The sequence below is a fragment of the Xyrauchen texanus genome, chromosome 46, assembly GCF_025860055.1.
Source record: "Xyrauchen texanus isolate HMW12.3.18 chromosome 46, RBS_HiC_50CHRs, whole genome shotgun sequence".
NCBI lineage: Eukaryota > Metazoa > Chordata > Actinopteri > Cypriniformes > Catostomidae > Xyrauchen > Xyrauchen texanus.
In genome coordinates, this window is record NC_068321.1 from 17,510,005 (window position 1) to 17,534,897 (window position 24,893).

Sequence of the window (24,893 nt, forward strand, 5' to 3'; positions counted from 1 at the left end):
CATTTTATTTATAATGAGCTTTTCCAGAGCAGCTACAAACAGATGCCAATAAAACAAATCAAGTACAAAAATTCTGTAATACAGTACAACAACAAAAAATCAATACAGTAAAATACGAGTCATCTCAATCTATAAAAGCAAGTTTAAAAAGATAGGTTTTTAACAACTTCTTAAAATTGTCTAATGTGAGAGCATCTCTAACAGCAAGAGGAAGTGCATTCCATAATCTAGGTGCAGCAACTGAAAAAGCTCTCTCAGTCTCACCCATATATGAGTCTACAAGAGGCTGCTGAAGAGTAAAAGTATCAGCAAAACAAAGTTACCCTTTACATGCCGTCTCACTCTCTAAGTCACAGCTATAAGAAGGGGCCGTTCCATGCACAGCATTGTAAGTTAGAGTGGGAGTTTTAAAATCAATACGTGACTGAACAGGATACCAATGCAAACTATAAGCACGCCTGTGATGTGCTGACCCGATGGAGTAGAACACGTGCTGCTGTATTCTGAATATACTTGTGGAGCGGAGGGGGGCGGGGCCGGGTCGGAATATCGCGCGCCCGGTCCCCGCCCCCCTCCTCTCCACAATACATAGCCGTTTTATAGATTTGGCAGGTAGACCAACAAATAGTGCATTACAATAATCAATCCTGGAAGTAACAAATGTATTGTCCAGATGTATTAAATTATTAAAAAAATACATTAAAAAAAGTGTTATATACACAAAACAATTACTTGACTACACCTCTTAACCACACACATGTTTTAAATTCCTGAGTTCAGTCATTTTTATATTTATTCTTTAGTTTAAGTAAAAAATGTCATGTGGTGTAACCATTCAGAGACAGTTATTAAAAGTTCAAAGTTATTAAATGTTTAAGTTCTTGAATATTTAATTTTTGTTTGTTTTTTGGCATGAGTAGTGCAGAATGATCTTTTATTTAACAAAGCAAAGAAACAATTTTGTCATTAGTTGTTAATTATTATTATTATTATTATTATTATTATTTTATTTTTTGTAGAAAATGCTGTTTTTCAAAAATTTATAAAACCAAACCGGACACAAAGAAACAATGAGAAAACTTTTAAAAATCTAGTTTTAAACTTCTACGAAATTGTGTTTAAAACTAGATTTTTAAAAGTTTTCTCATTTTTATCACCTTGGACATCCTGATTTGTCTGTGATCCCAATACAACACGCAACAACTTGCTCCCACCTGACATTACCAAATGCACATGGAAAGGGGAAAAACACTCCCTTTGACTCAAAAAGTGAATAAAGAAGTGACTGATGACCAACACTTTTGCTAATCACTATATCAATTATGCATCCAAGATAAAACTGTTATGGTAAACATGGTAGGATACTGTAGCTGTGGACATCAGGCATAATGTAGCAGAAAAGCATAGCTGGCTCATCTCTGGACTGTTGCTAATGGTAACAATGCTGCATTTAATTTGTAGAATGGTTGTCAAGCACACAGTTTCTTATTTCAAAGGATTCAAAGATATTAGATGGTGCTGATGAAGCCTTTGATGAGAACATTGGTGAGGCATCAGTTCATGAGGGTCATTGTTCTAAGCCTACAAAGAGCTGGCATGGGGCTCCTGAAACATAGATTCACCCTCCAACTAATCATCTTGCAGTAAGCTCCTTATTTCACGCCACTACCCTATAGAGCCATTCATTACAGCTTGGCTGAGGTATAACATTAGCATCACTACTGGATTATGACTGTAGCCTCCCTGAGTCCTTGAGTTTGTTTCTGATAAATGTTTGTCTGGCATTTTTAATGATCTTGTTTACAGTGTTGGTGAAGATTGTGACTTGTGAAGTTACAAGCATCTTGTAATTTAGGCCACGTCCACGTCCACTCCACACTAATACATTTTAATTTGAAAGCACATTTATTTTGCCATGTTTCTGCCCTTCATCCAAACTTGAATGGCATTTTCCTCTATGGAAAACAGAGACTTTCGAAAATGCTCTCCGTACTTTGGAAATCAATGACACTAGGACACTGAAAACAGAGATTTCAAACAGATTAGTGTTTGTGTGGCAATTAGTTTAATGTTTTCCAGCATACTCGTATGAAATAGTATTTACAAATTTGAGTTGAATGTTTTACCATCACCTACGCTGTGTGAATATGTTCATTATTTTAGATATAAGTGTTAAGCTAAGTGGCAACATCATGTGCATTTGAAAATATACTTTAGTCAGCTGTTAAATGGTGAATGCTTCCGTGTAGTAAGCAATGTTAAGTGCTCAATTGGGATGATGCTACACTTTGAAAGTTCATACACTACATGGCTGAGTGCAAAGTGTATTCGGTAAGTGTATAGCATATAGTGTGTCAATTGAGACACAGCTTACTTCAACAGTTAAACCTGAAGAATGTAAGTTCTGCGACACGTGCCATCAAATTGCAAAAATAAACAATATTTTCAAAATAGATGCCTGAATACACCCCTTGTCTTCAGATGTTCAAAAAGTCAGATAGTCCAACCCCAGCTGACGCCATTGATTGAGTAACATTGTTGGGTGGGGTCTAAGCAGGCTTGCTCAAAACAAACACACTCATTTTTATAATGCCACAGAAACAGTGTTTTCAGTTTTCGAGACAATTAACCTAGTTATGGCTTATTTAAAATTGTCTCTGCATATTAAACTGGAACAGAAGTATTTTAACATGGAAAAAGTCACATATTTCAGCTTTAAAATGTGTCGCGAGACATCTATGTTATAATCTATTTGTGGCACTGCACCTAACTTTTTTAGGTGAACGGTAAATGGTGAGCTACGGAAAAACAATTGATTTGGTAGCGAAGAATGACCCCATGGATGCACAGAAATGGCATCTGTGAGCAGTTTTAATACCAAGAATAAAATGTCAAAAGTACCTGTCATCTATCACTGAAATATGTTTCCTGAGGGATAACACTTGTCTCTGTGACATCCATAGGCTCTGCAAAGAGCAAGGTGGTGTAATACTGTACCTTGTAACCCGAAGAGAAATATCCGTAGCTTTCCCAATCACCTGAATGGTAGCTGGCGGCTGAGTGCAAAACAAAGTTGGCAGCATTTAAATGTCATACAACCTGACAACCTGGGTGGGGTGAGTTTTTGGGAAACCTGTTTGGAAAAAGTAAAAAAATGAATTATATATTTTGATGCCGAAGTTGTGCAGAAATCGCTTTCAACAGCTCTTAAAGCACAGTTTTCCAAATATTCGAGGGTAGATTTTGGATATGGCAATGAAGCACTTCCTTAGGTTCTTTTAAGGTTGCCCAATTTAGTCATAGGCTCTTCAAAAACTAAATACATTTCACATTTGCATATCCCTTAGCAGCTTGTGGGGAGTTGCAACCCCCCCTCCCTCCAAGAAAATCAATCTGTGGGTTTCTACAAAAATAAGCATATTGTACATGTCCTGAGGTAGTAGATTTTGAAGCAAATAGATAAGCCTCCAAAATAGTTCAATTAGTAAATATTCAAAAGCGCTCCGATATACCACAGGGACCACAACACACAACAAGCATTTGGCGGTGTGGTTTTTAGCCAATGTAAAGAGATTCTGTGGTGCAGCAAAATAGGGTGAGGCAAAATGAAGGCGCTTGATATAAATATGCAATTATGCTCCTGGCATATTTTAAAATATAAACATTTTAGGATGTTACTACTACTGATTCCCCTACATACATTCCCACTCTAATCCAAGAGCCATGCGATGCCTCGGGTACCCAAATTTAGTCATTTTTCTCCCCATTTTAAAAAATGCATGTTTCCATCCACATTATATCTTTATTAATTTAGAATCACTTTAGCTTTAGCCATATTTAGTTCACTTAAGCTGCATTTGTTTCTCTCCTGGTGGAGATGTAAATCCTCAGAGTGGATGATACCCTCCACTCTGATCATTTGCTGAGTGTTGTGCAATTCCCATTTGTTTGCCTTTCAGTGACTGCACATAAATTACTAAAAGAGGTGATTAAACATCTCTTATTACACCAGGCCTCCCAGGCAGTCCGCATGAGCTGAGCTAGCAAGTCAGAAAGGGCTCCAAACACTTATTTACATCCTTGACAACAGTGCAAGATTTGTATACAGCCCTAATGAAAAGCTGCTGCTCTGTCTGTCCGTGGGTAGAGTCACAATCAAAAGCCAGCCAAGCTTTGGGGCCAAACATCTTTGCTACAAAGACCAGCTTAACCAGCATGCAATTCCCATGCTGGTTAGTTCTGGTTTGGTGCTGGTCTAGCTGGTGGACCAGCATGGCCATCTTGAATATATTTTTCCACGAGCTCATCACAGTACATTCTGGGAAACAAATGATGCTACCTTAAAATTAGTCCAAAATTACTTTGACTAATTGGAGGCAGCATAGTGAAGATACCTATGTTTTGGAAGAGCCTTCCCATCGAGGAAGCTCTCTAGGTTTTGGAACAGACACCTTATCTCAGATTTCTTGGCCCAAAACAAGCAAGTTTGTGTTATTTTGACCATATTCTCATCAAAAAAATCTTAAAAGAGCCTAAGATGGTCAGGCTGCTCTGGATCACTGTTTTTAGAGTGTTTTGGTGCAGCTGTCAGCTGGTTAGACTGGGTGACCAGCTGACCGGCCAGCAAAACCAATTGAAGTCCATCTTGGGCCAGGCTGAAAGACCACCTAGACCAGCTCAAACCACCAATATTTCACACAATGTAGTCTCTAATTAATTTGAGCAAACTGAGTAAGAGTGATTCCTCAGGGCTGTTTTGTGGCCATTAAATTAAATGACTGCCACATTTTGTGGCCTGTAATCTTGCATAAAGGAAGCCATTTGGCTTGTATTATGACAAAATATCCATTTACTCTATGTAGCTTTACCTACAGTGTCAGGTGAACTTTGATTAGTGCTTTAAATCCAGGCAGATATTAAAGAGAGACAGGGGCCTCATCCCCTGCAGTGATGGATGTGACTCATGTGGCTTTGAATGGCTATGCTGTTAGAGATAATGGGACAGAGACAAGATTGAAGTAGACAGGGCACTTTTACCCCAGGCAGCATTCTGCAGCATGAAGGAGGCTTGGCTCAAACATACTGACATCCCCCCTTGGCCAGTCCTCAAGTCAGGCCTATGAAAGACACCTTGGCAGGTAGAGGATGCGAGTGAATGAATCCCCTCAGGGGAAGAGGATAGAAGCAAGAGATGACACATAAATATCTAAAGTGATGGCCAAATAGAATGCAAGGCTATAGTAAAGATCTCTACAAAATGTGTTTTAAAGCAGAGTTAGGGGGCATATTGAATTTTACAAAGTGACAAAAAAAAAAAAAACAGTTCCATCAATGCCAGGAAGTTTTTGCTGGAGTGAAGGACTTAAAATGAAGGTCTTGAGCTGCCCTCTAGTGGACGGGGTGTGAAAAGCTAAACATAGTTATGCAGGAATTGTTGCACCAACTTCAACTAGCTTAGTTTCAATAAAAAAAAAAGTTCTGCAACTTAAAGTTTTCATATTACAATGACTTCTTATCACATGATAAGATCAATAATTGATTACTTATGATATCACACAGGTCCAACATTTCAATAAAAAAAGGCCTAAAATGCTGTCTGTCTTTTTAATCTGTTCATTTACCTGAATTGTCCAAGCGAAGTGATTCACTTGAATGAAGCAAACTTTCCAATGCTACACATGAGGGTGATGGTCGTTTAAAGACGAAACGATTCACTAGAATGAATCGAATATCAAACATGTAATATGGAACAATATCAACCACTTTTAAATGATCAAATCTTAGTTTTTATTAGAATTGATTCAGTATAACCCACATAAATGAGTCTTTCAAAGTGTTAAACCAAGATTATAATGATGGTTATTATTACTGTACACTATGCTTAGGAAAATAATAAGGAAAGAAAAGACAGGTCGAATTTTTAAAACAAATATTGTTTTTACAGTAATGAAGGGAAATGTACAAGACATCTGGCAAGTTGTTTAGTGTTGTATAAGTAGGAAAAATCTCAACATCTTATTTGTAATGATGATGAACACATAATGAATATTAACACAATGTTTTCACATAATTTCACAACAAGGCTTTTTTTGTTTGTTTGTTTTTTTTCCTTCTTCCCCCCCCACATTTGAAGCATAATATTTTACACTGGTATCCATTTTAGAAGAATGTCCTCAGTTGTTGGCCAAAAAGGGTCATTCAATTAATATAAAAATATTAAAAGAAAAAAACTTTAAAAAGGAACAATTAAGTGATAGTTAAGATATTTGCACATCCCCCGCAGCAACATAGTTAAACAGAAAGGACACCATTCTTCAATTCAACAAAAATCAAACATTTGTGGCATTTATAATAATTTACACAACACCTTATGTATGCTTTAACAATTTTCATAATCTGATTATGTCATTGTGACATTTAATATATTCCAATGCAGTCATTCTGCAAGTGTGCCTTAACAAAAATGGTTGTACATTGACAGATAGCGTCTATGGGATACGTCTGCCGTGTTGTCGCTTTTGTTTTATTTTACAATAGAAATCCTTTCTATAACTGCCCCAACAAATATGGGTCTTCCTTCACATACAAAGCCCTTATGATTCATATGTCCAGACTACATGCATTAGAATCATTCTCTTTAGAACACATGCCAAATGTTACATCTGTAACACTGTACTTGGATGCAAATTCAAATTTGAGTCATATTATGCTAAAACTTTAATTGGATTTAATTTGATCATTGTGTAATGTACTCTAAATCTGATTTCAAGTCAATTTTGGTGTATGCTGTACATTTAAACATTTTATCTAGATCTGATATAAATATTTATATTTTGGTGCCTTTTATTAATAAGGCAATAAAATAGAAACACATTTTAGTTACTCTTTACACTTACAAAAAGGCTACTGAAAATATGAATCCCTCTCAAAGTTTAGCCCTCATTTTGGCATCTGGGTTTGTTAACTAAACCATTATGGCTATCTTCCCACATCATACCTAAACTCTCAAAACATGATTCATGCCTTTCATGAATGGCTGTGCATTGTGAAACACTTTAAAACAGCATAAACGATTGCATTTCTGAGAGAAAGAAAAAGCGTATACTATTTTTGCTTGAACATATTGTGACTACAGTAGATACCATATTGTACATTTATTTTACACCATTCATTGTCGTCATTTTTATGTAAGCCATACGGAGTGCACAAGAAGAATCACCTGCGATAACCTTTTCTATAAAAATGCACGAATGAGAGCAAAAGACAGATTCGCATTTATGAAGCTAAGATTGCCCAAGATGGGGGAAAAAAATCATGTTTTAGTTTTATATTATTAGTAACTTGGTGTTTAAATCACATAAAACACCTGTACAACATACAACACTGTTTCATAATTTGAAAAAGCTTTAAGAAAAACACAGTTTTGGCCAGTAAGACAACCTGCTGTTTGCTCAACATGGTTGCTTGCTTCAAGGACAGGTTGTGATTTACCATTGGGGACGTTAATTAATAATGGGTGCTGCATCCTGCCGAGGCTGGCCGGTGAGGTTATGGATTACAGGTCTGGGTGGGTTAGGGCTGCTGTATCAGTCATTTTAGAGTAGGCAACTATTCTTTTTGGTGGTACACACCCTGAAAGCATAAAAGCCTAATAATGCAGCATCTAATTAACATATTGCCTACGGTATAAGGCCAAGTTTTCTAACTTGAATAATACAGTGGACCCAAAAAGCATTTGGACACTTAATCCCAATGTATAAATGTATGAATGTTATTGCATTAAACACAGAAAATTAAACCAATAAAATCAACAGATTTACAGTTCAAAATTAAGACAAATATTATTTGGACACTTTCTGGTTTGTAAACGTTACTGAAACATGTCCATAGGTAGTGTGATGAACTACACCTGTATTTACTCTGTTTGGACACCTGTGTGGACTTGAGGAGAACTGACTTCATACATCCAGAAAAAGTTTCCCATTAGTTAAATGCAACTAAATATAGTTAGTTTTGAAAAAAGGTCTAGCATAATTTGTTTGCAGATGCCACTTGGTTTGATATTTAGTTTATAATACAATGTAATTCATATATTTTTACGTATGGCTTTAAGTTATCCAGATACTTTTAGGCACGACTGTATATAGACTTCCATTCTAATTTAAACCATGACCCGATAATACCCATAAAATGTAATCATAATTAAATGAGTAGCATTTCTCAGATAATTGATAAATCCATATGTGGCATGTGGAATTAGGTAACAATATAAAACTCTAAAATATCCTAAATTTCAGTGTCTGGTCAACATCAGAAATGAATCCAATTCAGCAGATGGTTTCCAGATGACACTGGTTCTGTGAGATATTTTGAAAGAAAGAAAAGAAAACTTTAGATAACACAGCAAAGACAATCCAAATGAATAAATGCTCACTGTTCATGCTTTGAGGACTGTAACCAGATGTGAAGGAAATATCCTAAAGGCCAAAGTATAATTCAGTCCTGCATTTCTGCAAGTCTTAAGGAATACAATGACATCTTTATGGGTCAAACCTCCTGAAGAGAAATAGTACAATAACTCATAGCAGTCGTAGTGCGCTAACATCCACGGCCTGTCTATGCAAGCACAGTCAAATGAAGTATACTTTGAGAGGCTAGCTTTTGACTGTCCGCAGATGCTAAGCGTTCGCGACAAAACCGAAGTATACTTTGGGCTTAAGGTGACAATTTAATACCACATGTTGGCAAACTTTAGGCTTATAGAGAACTGTACAGAGACACAGAGCTTGCCTTTACCGTGTCATTCCACTGACGTGGAAGGTCTTCTGGCTCTGGAGGGTATGACATCCAAGAGGGACTCCGGTAGGAGGACGGTGGAGACAGGACAAAGTAGTCAGAGTAGCCAGGGCGGTTGGCAGATATGGCATATACTGCTGTCATTGGGTTTCCTGCAAACAGTTGGAAATGTGCTTTGTAATGACACCAAAGCACTTAATACATGTTCCATTAAATGTATATATATATATATATGTATATGTATATAATTGTATCATTAAAGCTTTAAAAAGTATGCTTAATTGTGTCATAACATGATAATGACCCATTTTGTTATGGGTATTTTCCCTTTCTGGTAACTACTGTACATGGACCAGCATGGTACATTTTTCTACTTCAAAATAGATCTCCGCATTCTGCAAAACCTGTTTACCAAAAACATTGCAGACTCTAACCTGAGTAGCTTGTCATAGACTCGTCCACAGTAACAGCGGGGAAGGGAGCTCGGCTGATTGGCAGATAGGGGGTGCCATTGTGCTGAATCATCTCAGAGGCCTCGGAGACACGAGGCTTCAGACTCATGTCTGGTGTCGACCTGTAACAATAGATGAAGAATTAAATCACAAGTCTTGTTATACTTTGATCACACCACCAGAGGGCAACGCAGGCCAACATCGCCCCAGAACCGCAAAACACTTAAATGCAGTCAACAGCACTGACAGCAATGCAAAGCACCTTTTAATGAATGTCAGCCACAGTTTTCTCAGACGACAAAGCATATATACAAATACATGTATATGTAGGCTAATCTCAATACTGCTGGCACTGTAATGCTTCAATTCTATAAGATATGCATATTGGCAGTTTCTGAATGTATACACATTTTGAAACAGTAACACTATACAAAATACATAATTCCAAATATAAATACAAGTGTGTATATATAAGGTTTCTCTTACCGTCTTAGTGAAGTTCCAGGTGGGGCTCCTCCTCTTGGAGGGATGAGGGGGGGTGGGGACCCCAAACCCATATCAGGCAGCTGGGTAAACCTGAATCCCTACAGAGCCAATCACATCAACCCTTTCACCACAATGACCAATCAAATGTCTTCATAACTACCGCATACTGATATACTGTATTTTTGTAGCAAAATGTTTGCTAAGCTAAGCTCTTCGATTACTTACTTTTGAAGGCCAGATTAACCAAATGAAAATTCGAGGGGGTCAAAATGTTTTGTTATTATCAGATCTTAGTACTTTCATTTGCAATCAGACATGTTTCTTTCTTCTACAGAACATAAACGAAGAGTTTTTTAAAAATATTTCAGCTCTGTATATCCATACAATGCATGTAAATGGTGACCACAATGTAACAAATTTTTCACAAAAAATCTTGATATAGCAGTCTCCTTGGCGACCATAATTTCAAGCTCGATTACACTTCCTAGTGCCATCTAGCGGTCTGCGCATGCATCAAGCACTAGAAATAGTTATATTTTGGTCTGTTTCTCATCCAAGACTGATTGGATCTCTTCAGAAGACATGGATTAAACAATTGGAGTCTTTTTGCTACCTTTGTGCTTTTTGGAGCTTCAAAATTCTGGTCACCATTCACTTGCATTGTATGGACCTACAGAGCTGAAAACATTTTTCAAAAAATTTTTGTTTGTGTTTAGCAGAAGAAAGAAAGTCGTACACATCTATGGATGGCATGAGGGTGAATAAATAATGAGAGAATTTATATTTTTGGGTGAACTCTTCCTTTAACATGGAAAACCAAACACCTATAATACTGTGTGCTTACTAACATATAGTATTTTAACAATATAGGGTGACTATTTTTCAATTAGGGAACTAAGGAAGAACATAATACAAATATCTTCGACAATATCAACCCACATAGAAAAAAGTTACCATGTAATGCGTTCATTTTACGTAAATAATACATTTAAAATTATGCAAAGAAAAATTTATATTCTCCCTTTTTTCCATTTAAAAGTCGTTGAGTTTCTCAATCATTTTTTAATGCTTGATAAAGGCAAGCATGGAACTTACTGGTTTGGGGAGGCTACACTGGTGCATATCCGGCCCAAAGGAGGAACCATGCTGAAGCGCTCCGTTGGGGTGGTTCATAGTGCCAGGAGCGCTGGTAACTCCATCCAAGTAGGGGCTACTATGGCTAGGGTTGTAAGAACTATGAGGGTGATGGTGGTGGTGGTGGTGGTGGTGGTTGGTTGGAGTAGGCTCGGCAGAGGCCAGTCCAAAGGCGTTGTCCAAGAGCAGGTGCATCTGCTGCCTCACTTCATCAATGGATGGTTGGGAACTTAGGGTGGATGAGTCAGAGTGACCTTTGACCTGATGGTCACCGACAAAACCCAGTGAATTCAGAAGGTGGTCCACATCAGTTTCTTCAAATGGCTCAGGCTCACCCTGGAGTGCATGCATAAACATCATTAGGCTTATGCCACATGATGCAACGTTGTAATATAAGTAAAGTCCCATTAAGTCAAGTCAGTTCATTTGGTGGCTTGGTATCTTCGTGACGCCCTTCTAGAACCACATTTCTATTTAGGCAATATGCATGCAAGTACAGCCTCCTATCTACTTGAATAGGCAAAGACCAAAATCTCAAAAAGTGACAGATTTTGTTTCAAGAACATATTTCAAGTCAGCCATAAAACATGACAACAATTGTGCCATAAATTGTCAAATCACACTAAAAACTGGTCCCGTTAATGCATATGGACATTCTAGAGTAAACCAACTATCACAAATGTGATTGGCTTTTCAAGGAGAGGTCTGACTTCTCTTAATTATGAGGTCTCTGAATGCAAGTACACAGAAAATAGCATATGTGATAGTAAATTCAATATATACAGTATCTAGCCACGTAAGTTTTAACAGAAGTACCTTAGTTGAAACTCCCCAATCTGAAAGCTAAAAGCTGAGCAAATTTAAATGCTCAGCACATTCACGGCTATTATCCCATATTGAATTTCCAATCTAAATAATTGCTCTGTGGGGAGGTGAGCAAAAAGTCAGTATTAAAGAACCAGCTACCTCCATCTCAAGCTATCAAACCCATAAGCTGGATTTAAAGTCAAAGCTAAAGGTAATCATCTTCGTCTTTACAAAGCAAAGAGAGAAAAATCTTTCTCTGCCAGCTCCTTGAGCTATGATTGACATGCACTGCACACCAAGTCTACAGCAGAAGACTTCATAAACAGTCAGTGTTTAACGTCTAGGCTTTGGGGTCCCAAGATGCAGGGTTGGCAGCACTCACATCGTAGCCGCTGTTGCGGATTCCCCTTCTAGATCTCTCCCTCATGACCAGCATGTCCATCTCTGTCTCCACTGGACTAGGGGTGTTCAGAGACTGCCTGCTCCAATATGCAGGTTCCCTTTGGGAGTCACTGGCGAGAGAATGTTAGAAAATGTATCATTGAGTAAAAATGTCATTATTAGGAACCAACATATTGCATTTTAAATTGTGATTTATTCACTGCAGAAAGTGATTTTTTTTTATTAGTAGTATTTTCTTTTTTTTTTCCAGCCAAAATATTTAAGTATCCTTAAAACTAAATTAATTTACAAAATGTCAACATTTTCAAGAAAATAAGACTCTATCTTGAATCAAGTTGATTCTTTCTTGTTTTAAACATAAACCTTGCAAAGGTTTGTAAAATTCATGCATAAAACAAGAAAAAACATTTATTTATTTTTTTTGTACTGGAAACTAATAAAAATTATTTTCAGTGTTTTTATTTAAACAGACTGAAATACTGACATGCCCAAGACAGAATAACATTTCATCATAGTAAAGAAATCTTAACATTACCATGATTTTAATGCATATTATACAGTATCAAAATCTATACAGAAAAGAAGCTGATTTTCTAATAGATATGCAGGTGCTGCTATCCAGTCACCTCTTAAACCCTATAAGGGCCATATGCCATTTACAAATGACAACAAAGGCAGTTTTGTAATTAAAACACTAAACATTTGTTTTCCACTTTCATAAAGTCACACGGTTTTTGTTCAATTAAATTCTAGATTTATTCTCTGTAACATGATCTAATTATTTCGTTACCAAGGTAACGACAAGCAATCCTAGCATTTGTTGAAGATCAACATGGTAACCTGTGAATTATTTTAAATACCACCAGGTTAAACTATTTTGATTCTTTAGACTCATTATCCAAAATATGAAATATGTAATAATTTAACATTTTGGCTTCCAAATGTTTAAAAAATGGGCCATCATGGAAAACATACCATGTGTAGTGCATAGCACAGTCAATGCTAAGTTAAATAGTATTGATATTAGTGTTTATTTATATATTTATTTATTTTTTTACTCAGGTAGCAATAAAACAGACAAAGAGTTTAGTCCAATTTTTTATTTTTTTGTTAATGAATGATGAACTTTTATTATTGATTTACCTAATGCATTAATACAATTTGATTGTCAATTAAGAACTGAACAAAAACAAAATACATGATTTTCAATCCATTTTTTACACTGGCACAGAAACATCCCCTTAAAGTACCCGTTGTCATGAAATTTGTTATCATTTATAGTCCATTGTCATTTATAAATTGTGTTTTCTAGGTTAAATGCCCCCTCCATAAAAACAAAAAAACAAATTGGGGATATTGTCAAACTGCAGGTCTCTATATATTCTGTATATTAATTTTATTATTTCATAATGTGGTCCATGGAGGGTTAAACACATTCCAGTATATAGGAAATTGCAATTGATTTTATTCTCACTGAATACTGTGTGATGACTAATAGCTGTCATGGTTTTAATCTCCACCTACCTCCTGCGGTGCTTTACGTAAGTGGAGGGTTTTCTGTCCTCCTTTGGTCCCCGCAAATCTTCCAAATCCAGGGAAGCATTCTCTCGCTTCAGCCTGTCTCGATGGCTGCACATATGGCCGCTGCCACTCCGCTACTGCTAAAGACCGGACCATCGCCGTAACCTTTCCTTTTAGCCTTTAACCTCAACTTATTCCGATAATGCTCAATGTCTGACTTTTGCTTCATCCCCATGTTTACCTGTGTGTGCAAATATAGTGTTATTTTATAATCTGAACAAAGCAGTGTTATAGGCCTCAAATTTCAACCTAGACCAATTGCCCTAACCAAACAACAAAGAGATTAAATGGAGAGCAAATGTAGACTTTTTCTAAAGGCATTTATTTAAATAATATACAAAAATTAACAAAACTCTCACAAGAAAACTATAATATAAACTATTATAATAAAAACCAAACAATGGGGTGGGGGGATAAAAACAAGAAGCAAAAACAAACACACAAAATAAAAAACAGAAGAATAAACAAGACTAGAGAAAGCACGACTAGACTGACTAGACAAAGTAAAGACAACGAACTGGCAACAGACAGCACACAAGGTAGAATAAGTAGGGAGAGAAATCAGGAGGGATAACGAGAAGGGCAGGTGAAGACCATAACCTGTTGATACGCACCCCCTTTTTGAGCACAAACCATGAAAATGACATACCTGAACTTAAATGGTTGTATTTACTGGACCCTTTGGAGTATGGACACGGTTGTGATATCTTTTGAAAGAAGACACTTTGGGCTTTATTTCCCAAGTTTCAGAATTAATATATGTTGTATAATATATGTATAAGCTGAAGATTATAGTGATGGAAATATTTTGTGCTGAACAAGACAACCCAGAAATACAATGTTCTCAAACCACAAGTCTAAAGAAGTTATGTTACAAATTTGAAGATGATCCAACAAAAAACGAGGTTCCTGCCAGCTTTTTTTCTCTTTAAAATCGCTGGAAGTGTACAGAGTAAAACTATGGCTCAACCTTTCAAAAAGACACAAAATCTGACTGCACTGCTTGGCTATTATGAATAAAACTACACTGCATTTTTTAAAATAGATTTTGGAGACAGGATCGTTTTGTTTATGAGACTCTAATATATAAGATAATATACAGTTTTACAACATGAATGCGGCTCAGATTGCATAGTTTGTTGAAGAACGATGACGAAGGGAAATTCTTTCAGGTGAGATCTCATGTAAACAATGGAGAATATATCAATATTTCTCAGATATATCACTTTTATGGACAAAAAGTGCAATTGGAGTTTTTCAATGAACGCGTGTCATGGACAATTGACCCAAGTGTGGCGAACTGGAATCATCTGGCGATCGCGTTTTCATAACAAATGTATGAAGTCCCATTTTGATATTGCATGTTATCATTTGTACTCCTGGCACAAATAACTAAATTGCTGTTTCTGGAGCACTGCTATCGTGAAACAGAGATCGGATATCAATGTTGATCCCTTAGACCTTTGAAAAGATGTATAATTTGTTAACATTAATTATATTTATTTTTACAAATTATATATTAAATGTAAGCAGAGTGACGTCACTACCGCTTGTGGGGAAATGCGTATCAACAGGAGGGATAATGAGCAGGGCAGGTGAAGACCATAAACTAATAATCAAATGGGTAACAGGGCAAACCAGAGGGTGAGGTATTAATAAAGACAAGACAGACACAAATGCTCAAGGAAATGAGAACACAAAACCAAGTGCATTCACATAACAGGAGACACAACACAAGTGAATGGACTCAGCCACAGAGTAAATAAATCAATCCAACCGAAGTGGCTGAATCCAGACACAAGACCTAAAACAGACATAAAACACATACATGTCAGGGCTCTGCCCCAAAGGGAAAAAACCCCAAACTAAGGGTAGAACCCTGAAACCTCAATTGTTTCAGAAGAGATGTCAATGTCTCAAACTGTGCTCAGATTTGCTCAGGCACCAAAGTCTGCAATCCAAATTCAGAGATTTCAACATGAACTCAAATATTTCTCATTAAATTCTCCCAAGCCCAAGTTATCTGAAATATACTATCCACATTCATTTTTATCGCTTTATACTTTTATGAAATATCTGAGATAAAGTTGATACTTAATTGAAACACAACTGAGAACACAATGAATGTGTTCACAAATGCAAGAGCAACCTCTAAGAAATTATTTTTCCAGCATAGTCCACAAATAGTCTCATTTGTCTAAAATCATGCTCTATATAAACATCAAATATGTTATGATTGGCTGTTTTTGTGCCTCATCACACTGCTTTCACAGTGGACAGGCAAATTACTTGTCTCTTGAAACTTATGGCCACAAACCTGGTTAAGACACAATGCAAGACAGGGCCCGAAACTCAGTTTATTTCTGTTGACAAGCACTCAGCATAGGAATAAATAACACGCAATACAAGCTTCCTTAATAGACCTGTTCAGCTTTTAGTCCAAAAACCCAGAAGAGAATTCACCATGGGTTCCCTCGAGAGTTTCCTATGGATTTTATAATGTATCTTTTTAACTTGTGAGTAAAATAAGGTCTGTGATAAACATTACTTGATCATACGTGGATATTTTGTTCAACAACATAAATTATACACAGTCATATATTAAACATTAAACATGAATTTTGAAGCTGTATTGAATTACATACAAAACACATGGCGGCTTCAAAATTCACATTTGTGGTATGACTGTGTATAATTTATGTTATAGAACAAAACATCCACGTATGATCAAGTAATGTTTATCACAGACCTTATTTTACTCACAAGTTAAAAAGATACATTATAAAATCCATAGGAAAATCCAAGGGAACCCACAGTGAATTCGATTTCCGGGATTGCCTATAAATTGATGTCATGGCTGAACAGCTCTATAAGGTGCCCCTATCTCCATGGGGACAGCAAGCTTACCTCTCCATTGAGGATGACAGAGTCTTGACTGTTATTGGATGATTCAGGATAGGAATAGTTGAGTGGGGCAGCCATAGGCTTAATGGTGATGAGGCGTAGAGAGCCAGTTAAAGAGTCATAATGGTCTGCAATAAGACAGAGAAGACCAATGCAAACACATTAAACTACAATACAAGGGCAAAAAGGGGTTGTGTACGCCGAGATCGCATCAGGCTCCTAACCAAAAACGGAGTATGATATTTGCCACTGCTGCAATATACAGAATATATTCTGAAATAATCACTTATTTATGGGTTCAGGGGTTTAACAGTATACATATTTTGGATCTTCTTGGATGCTTCTCTTGGCAATACTACTTGCTGGACTGTACCACATCTTGCTGTCAGTACAGTTGTATATGAGAATACTGTTATTGTATTGTTGTAGTAAGATTTGTTTTGGACAGTGGGGTCCAAATGTCTGAGGACACTACAGCAAATGCATCTAATTTGAATTGTTTTAACTGAATAAAATGTTTCCCATTACGATTTCTATTATCAGCATAACACTTGTTGAATTAACAATGTGAATTTGCATGAATCTTTGCATTTTACGGGTTTGGTATGTTCCCTATTTGCTTCAATTACAGCATGCGCTTGAGCTGGCATGAATCAACAAGTAGTGCAAAACCTAATGATCCATTTTAAATCAATATGATTTTAAAATGTTCCAATGGATTTCAATGGTAGCAATCAAATCTGACATTTTGTACAGTGTTAACAATCGCATATGTATTTGCTTATTTGATTAGTACAGAATCTTCAATAATTCTTCAATATGACTAAATTCAGATATGCAACTCTGAATGGCACAAGCTGATGGGTCCTTTGATTTGTAATCGGGTAGCCAATCAACTTGCGTGCTCTCTCTTTGCTTAACATTTAAATTTGCTCAGTTTGTAAGTAAATGGGTGTCACTTGAGTTTTTGGGAAACCCTCCACCTCCCAAGCATCACTTGTCTAGATCTGCTAAGTGGGGATTATATTTATGTCTAATTGTTCAGCATTATGTCATACATGCTTGATGCAGCATGTCTTCAGCGGCATGTCCACATACTTAACATGTATTTCTGTGTATGTTCTAGCAGTAGCAAGTCTCCATACTTGCTCTGCAGCAGCAGTGTAGCAGATCTAGTCCGCCAAAACCAATATCCTATCAATGTCATACCAACATGCTAAATCTTCCTGAGAGTTGTCATGACTGAAATGGATTAATGTTCAATATTTATTCATTAATAATATTAATATTCATAATGTTTCTTTGTTTAACACTTATCCTATCCAATGTGCATTCAGACTTTTGCACCCATACTTCAAAAACCTTCATAAAACATTATGAGAACTAAATATTTATTAACACTTGTTTCAGCCAGTAACAGAAATGACATTTACCAGGATATATGCTATTATTATGGATTGTGCTATTGGGTAACAAATGGACAATGGGTAATAATTCTAATGCATAGAGTAAAATATTCGGTATCTTTTTCTCCTACTTTTATTTCTTTGTCTTTCTCACCATTTCTTGTGTGTTGCTCTTCTTTGGGTACTTTCTGTGCCATACTTCTCCGAGCTGTGGAGCTCCTGCCTGTGTTCAGCTTCCCAGAATCGTTGCTCGAAACAGAGACATCCTCGCTTGGCAAACTGCTGCGGGTAGCCATGGCAACAGAGGCAATGGTGAGTTTGCTGCATGCAGTGTAATGCAGGGTTAACATTTGCCTTGCATGGCCCTCTGGCCTCTGTTAACCAGTGTTAAACTGCAATGGTGTCATTTAACAGACACCACCATAGGGTGAGCATACAGTCATTATGTTTTCTGCATTTAAACAAATTGTGCTTTGGAATAATAAGACAATATATTATGAACCACATATTAGAATGCACATCATGTGCCAATGAGAGTTGTAAGTGACATCGTTACTACTGAGGATGCCAGCATGCACATCACATCAAGATCAAGATTGGCTTGCAAAGGAAAGCCAACAACAGTGTTTTTATGGGAGATAAGTGAATTTTAATGAAATTTAAAAGGTAGGCAGGAATGGAATTTTTAGATACTTTCCCACTGCATTTTAATATTACTCTTTGATGTGAGGTGTATCTGTTTTTTTGGATGTCAATATGAACATCAAAAAAATTGACAAAACAATCAAATGAATTTCAACTTGACTGTTCACACTGAAGTCACACTGACATTTTCAATTTCAATCTGAGCCACTTTTATATGTGGATATGTTACATGCAATGTAACTTTAGTGTGAACAGTTCGGTTGCAAATCAAATTAGCTAGATATTTACATAAATCTAACTCTACCTTTGTTATAATTGCATGTTTGATTTACCTTTGGCATTTACCTTATCTTAAAATAAGCTAGATATTGCATTATGCAATGTATTACACTAAAATATGCAAACTTGTTGTTTTAAAACCTAAGTTAATGTACAATATACAAAATATTTTGATACTTGCTTTTAACATTAACAATATATGCAGGGATATATATATATATATATATATATATATATATATATATATATATATATATATATATATATATATATACCAAATATACCACATTTTTGGCTTCGGTATGATAGCAGCCATGGTACCTCGGTATCAATGCTAACTAGATAGAAATTAAATAAAATACAAAATAGATTAAAATTATGCATTTTCTGTTCAAATGTTTCTGGATTCCACATTAAATGTTTTAATTAAATGTTATGATCCAATTGTGTTTAATCAAATACATACTGTACAGCTCTAATCAAATGAAAATATAATATTTTTTAACAAATATGTATGTATAACATTTTTGGTAAAAAAAAAAGAAACAAAATGCACAACAGAGATTTACAGTATTAACGAATACATTAAATGAAAACAATCTGATTACCTGAGGCAAAAGGCTGCCATGGCTGAATCACAACATGCTGATATACAGTACACTCGCTTTTGTGATATTGCTTACAGATAATAATGCTAATAATGTAACCAATTCATATTATATTATTGTTACTATGAGTATTACTGCGACTGCTTTAAATATTACACTTTTACGCAGTAGCAATATTTTTTTCTGTCGTAATGTCTTCAATTTCTCGCAATCAGTTAAATAGAGCTTCATTTCAGCTGGACTTTTATTTTGAAAGATATTTAAACTTATACATAAGTTCTTCTGGTATGTGAAGCTTAATGCAAGCTTGATATAATGCGAGCTGAAATATCCAAGATGCAACAGAGAGTTCACAATTGTTTAAACACTAAACACACAGATCTGTTACTCTGCAGATGGATACTATTGGACACACTGCATAAAAATCAAGCATAAGTAGTGTGTGTTGCATTTGTGTGTGTGTTCTTGTGTGTGCCTGTGTGTGTGTGAAGGAGATGACAGGAGAGAGGTGCCTCCTATACTGTGGCGCGCAGCGAATTTGACTGTATATTATTTAATTAAATAACATCCTTCTGCTGTTTAATGATCCCAATTGGCCATATAGAGGCTTTTTTGTTATTCTTTCATATGGTCTTTGATTTAATCTCAAAACTCTCACATTACATTATGCTAATGGAAGCATACTTTAATATGGTATCCAAAGTAACAACATGATAATATCGTACCTTTTTTATTTTTTTGGTATCGCGATATTTCGTTAGTACCGGTATACCAAGCAACCGTAATATGCATAGATAAAGACTAGCACAAGATATACACAGCCTTATTCCCATGAGATCCACGTTGGTTGTTAAATTCTTGCAATGCTAGCTAAATAACATTTACCACATCCATAACATGAACTGACTTATAAAAAACAAGTAAATATCCTCCATTAATTTTTTATGTCTTTGCAAGGCAAAGAATATTCAGACAAAGCTGCTGGTGCTCCATATTTTAGTCAACATACTCTTGAAATGGTGGAGGTGATTAAATAATACATCATGGCAGCTTATGTAACAAATAATAAATATATATATATATATATATATATATATATATATATATATATATATATATATATATAAATAAAATAATCTACAAAGCAACCTCCTTGATTGTAAATGTTAACATACATTAATACAAATCTGAAAATTACAGAATAAATGAAAAATAAATTTGAATATTAAATTTTAAAGTAATGTCTATTTATTTCTATACAAATAGTATTCTATTCTATTTGTTAACATAAGTTAATGCATTAAGGATCATTAACTAACAATGAACAATATATTTTTTCCAGCATTTAATCTTTGTTAAAATTGATTTATCAAAATACAATTGTTAATTTTTTGTATGTTTGTTTATTATGCATTCACTTTTAATGTGCACATTTATCAGTATATTTACAGAAATGAAAATTAACCAAAATTAATAAATGCTGCAAAAGAATAGTTTATTACTAGTTTGTTTACTATTGTGTTAACCAATGTTAATTTATACTACCTTATTGTAAAGCGTTAACAAAAATTTTAAGCGAAAACTCTTTACAATAAGGTTGTACAGTAATATTAGTTGACACAATAGTTAACATATTTAACATATTTATAAATTAACATTAATGAAGATTAATGTTACATGCTGTGAAAAATATTTTTTGTTGTTTATGTATCTAATCAATTAATTAATGTTAAGGTACAGTATAGACCTTTATTGTAAAGTATTACAAAAAAGCTACAAGCCATTATCCTTAATCACTGAAATAAGTTTAAGTTTAAGTTTCAAATTGAAATAATAAGAAATCAATGCAAAACTTCAATCCAAAATTCTCCAAGAAAAGGGCTAATAAAGCACAGTCAACAAAATATGTATATTACAGAAAATCTGCTAATCTCCCATACATCCGTGCCAACAATCTGCCATGCTTATCACACCCCGCCCTGCTGGACTTGCAACCACACACACACACACACACACACACACACACACACACACACACACACACACACACACACACACACACACACACACACACACACACACACACACACACACACACACACACACACACACACACACACACACACGTAGTGTTTCCATGTTTTATGGGGACTTTCCATAGACATAATGGTTTTTATACTGTACAAACTTTATATTCTATCCCCTAAACCTAACCCTACCCCTAATCCTAACCCTCACAGAAAACTTTCTGCATTTTTACCTTTTCAAAAAACATAATTTAGTATGATTTATAAGCTGTTTTCCTCATGGGGACCGACAAAATGTCCCCACAAGGTCAAAAAGTTCAGGTTTTACTATCCTTATGGGGACATATGGTACCCACAAAGTGATAAATACACGCTCACACACACACACACACACACACACACACACACACACACACACACACACACACACACACACACACACACACACACACACACACACACACTCTATGTATAACACAGGCAGGCAGGGAGTGGAAGCATCGCTCAAGCCTAAAGGCACACTGAATCATACATGATTCTGTAGCTGTGAGCACATTTAGCTTCCCAGCACGCATCTTTTCTGAGTAGTTCTGTCTATCTGTCTTTCACTCTCTCTGCCGGTAAATGCTTGAAACTCTGTTTGCATATCTACTGCATTTGCATTTCCAAATAATTATTTTCCTCAGCCTTGTTCTCTGCAGGCTCATTTCCCTTTAAACGAGCCACTCAGGGAGGTAACAAAAGGTAGAAAACATTTGCATTCTAGGTAATAAGCGCAGTGGGCAAAAGGGACAGAGTGAGAGAGATCCACACTGCAATGATTTCAAGGATCAGTGCTCTTTGTTGGAGAGCAACTCTCTGTCGCATTGTCCCTCATACCACGTAAAGGCATATTTACAGTCTCATAGCCTGGCGAGAGTGGTTAAGTAACCCAGAGATGTAGGAGATGCGGGTTGGTGGGTTTTAATGACCTTGAAATGCTGCTTTGCGATGAGGCTATCAGCAAGCTTAACACTGATACATTTCCTACTTTCTTTCATTTGCATTGTTATGCAGGATGAGAACAGGATCTTGGGAGGTTTCTTTCTTTGTGTAATAAGAAAGAAAAAAACTCTGGAGCATTGAGAACAAAGAATAAAACCTCAAAATTAAATCTGAAGAATTAAATAGTTTGAGCCAGGTGCAGACTGTGATTTGTTTTCTTCTGTCCTTTACGATTGTTTCTTGTCAGATTGTACAATATGACCCCGGTGATATGTCACGTAAAGGGACATCCATGGTCTTATGTTAGAGTGTGCAATAAACATCGAAGAACTTAGTTTTGATTGACAGCATTGACTGGGTGATCATTTAAGTTAGGTTCTTGTGCATTCTCATTAACATGTGAAATTGAAATAGTAGCGCACAAATCCAAGCAAGCTCTTGCGCTAATACCGCATCATAATATGAGTGGACCTCTAAATAATAACATATTTATGTGTACATTATATAGGCCAGTGTTTCCCAATCTTTTCTCTGCAACGCACACTTTTTACGACTAAATAATTATACAACACACCACTATCCCACATAGCCTAACCATCGTCAATATTTTTCCTTTTCAAGAACTTGTCCATGTTTTCTACCCATCTTAGTAGCATGTTTACTTGTAATGTTTGAAATTCAGCTATGCAAAAAAACCAAGTCATATAGGTAGATTACGCTGTGTCAGTTCACAGGACAAGAGCACTAAATGGGTAATGAAAACAAAACCAATTAGCTTCTTTTCTAATTTGTAGATTTGTTCTTGCAATCCCACAACAAATTACAGGGATACAAACTCATGAGGGGCAAATAAAAAATAAAAACATTTCTGGGGATATAAAAAAAAACAAATTCTAACAAATTTGTTACATTTGATTAACTGATCAGTTCAGTGACCCCTTCTGGAAATGTCACTAGGTGGCGACAAACGAGTGTCTTATGTACTATGAGTGAGTCAGTGAATCATTTTGAGTCATTCATGATCGAAATCAACCAAGATACTTTGTAGTGTTTAAGCATTTAAAGAACAAAGCAGATCTATAGTCTTCCTTCAGTCTGAGCATTATTTTTCATCCAAAAAGACAACATTAATAGTCTAATAATAGCGAGTTTCAATAACGTCCTTACTTTCTCCTTTAGTAAAACTTACAAATCTACTGACTTCAGCATAAGAATTATAAACACAGAACACATCTACAGTATCATTTTAGAACACATCTACAGTATTGAAACTGCTGAGCATGGTTTTTATCAGAAAAGACCACAATAATAGACAAATAATGAGTTGAGTTGAGTCAATGCTCCGTTCAATCAATGGCTAAGATTGATCACAAAGGCAATTAATCTGCCATGGTGAGCATGTCAGACTTAGCAATCAAAGAAATCTTTTACGAATCCAAATATATGTCTCAACAAAATCGTGGCCAAAATCATTCAGTGTGCACCAGGCTTTAGGCTAAGCTTCAGTGAAAAGGCAATTGATTGACTGTCAGTGAATGTTGCGCTAAATAATCAATACTGACGATTTGCCCTATGATCAGGGAAATCTTTTACGATTCCCCAAATTTGTCCAAATCCCAAAATCATGGCCAAAAGTGGTTCAGTGTGCATCAGGCTTTATTCAATAGATGTTTCAGGCAATTTGGTTGTGTTTGTGTGCCATGGCTACCTTTCTTGATTTGGATTATATAAATACGTCCAAAGAACAATTTCTTTGTTCCTAAGCAAACAGTGTACACTTTGTTCTTTTCTCCCCAGGTCTCAATTCTTTGCAGCGTATTCAAGACAAAAGCTTTCATAGAACTCGCTGGTCATATCTGGTAGGATAGCTTTTAAAACATTTATGACAAACAGGCTTTAAAGTCTCTAGTGTTCTATAGAGACTTGAGCGATATACCATAATACTAGCTTATTCCATTTGTTATGTCTAAAAATATACAGCATGGCTCTCACCTGAGATGCATCTCTGTCATCTGGGGTCTTTTTGAGGCCGTTCCATCTTGTAATGTTGTCGCCACTCTGTCTTGTGTGAGTGGAGCATCCCGTACGGGAAGGGACAGGACAAGTGTTTCCTTGGTGACAGTGAGAGCCTCCTCACCTGTCTGGCCCATGTGCTGCTTGGCATAGTCAAAACCCTGCACAGGCTAGATACAGTAGAAAGGCAGATGAAACTCAATACAGAAGAGAGCAGAGGGATACACACAGGGTCCAAAATAAATATTTTGGTGCACCTACAAATGGCGACTGAATTGAGAGCATTTTTATTTATCTTTTATTTTCTTTATATTTTCTTAGAGGCAAAGAGTGTAGGACATTTTGTCCCTTGAAACTCAAGCTAGTTTC

General features: G+C 36.0%; 1 protein-coding gene across 1 annotated transcript in view; it reads right to left on the reverse strand.

Moving 5' to 3' along the window:
- Positions 1–5,789: 5,789 nt before the first annotated feature.
- kiaa1549la (KIAA1549-like a) overlaps positions 5,790–24,893 on the reverse strand; it is a 74,668-nt gene continuing 55,564 nt past the window's right edge. The window contains 11 exon segments of the mRNA XM_052120234.1: positions 5,790–8,357; positions 8,791–8,948; positions 9,231–9,370; positions 9,735–9,832; positions 10,830–11,204; positions 12,058–12,187; positions 13,602–13,728; positions 13,731–13,839; positions 16,566–16,690; positions 18,123–18,250; positions 24,504–24,694. Of these exon segments, the coding sequence (XP_051976194.1) occupies positions 8,328–8,357; positions 8,791–8,948; positions 9,231–9,370; positions 9,735–9,832; positions 10,830–11,204; positions 12,058–12,187; positions 13,602–13,728; positions 13,731–13,839; positions 16,566–16,690; positions 18,123–18,250; positions 24,504–24,694 (1,611 nt within the window). The 3' untranslated portion in view covers positions 5,790–8,327.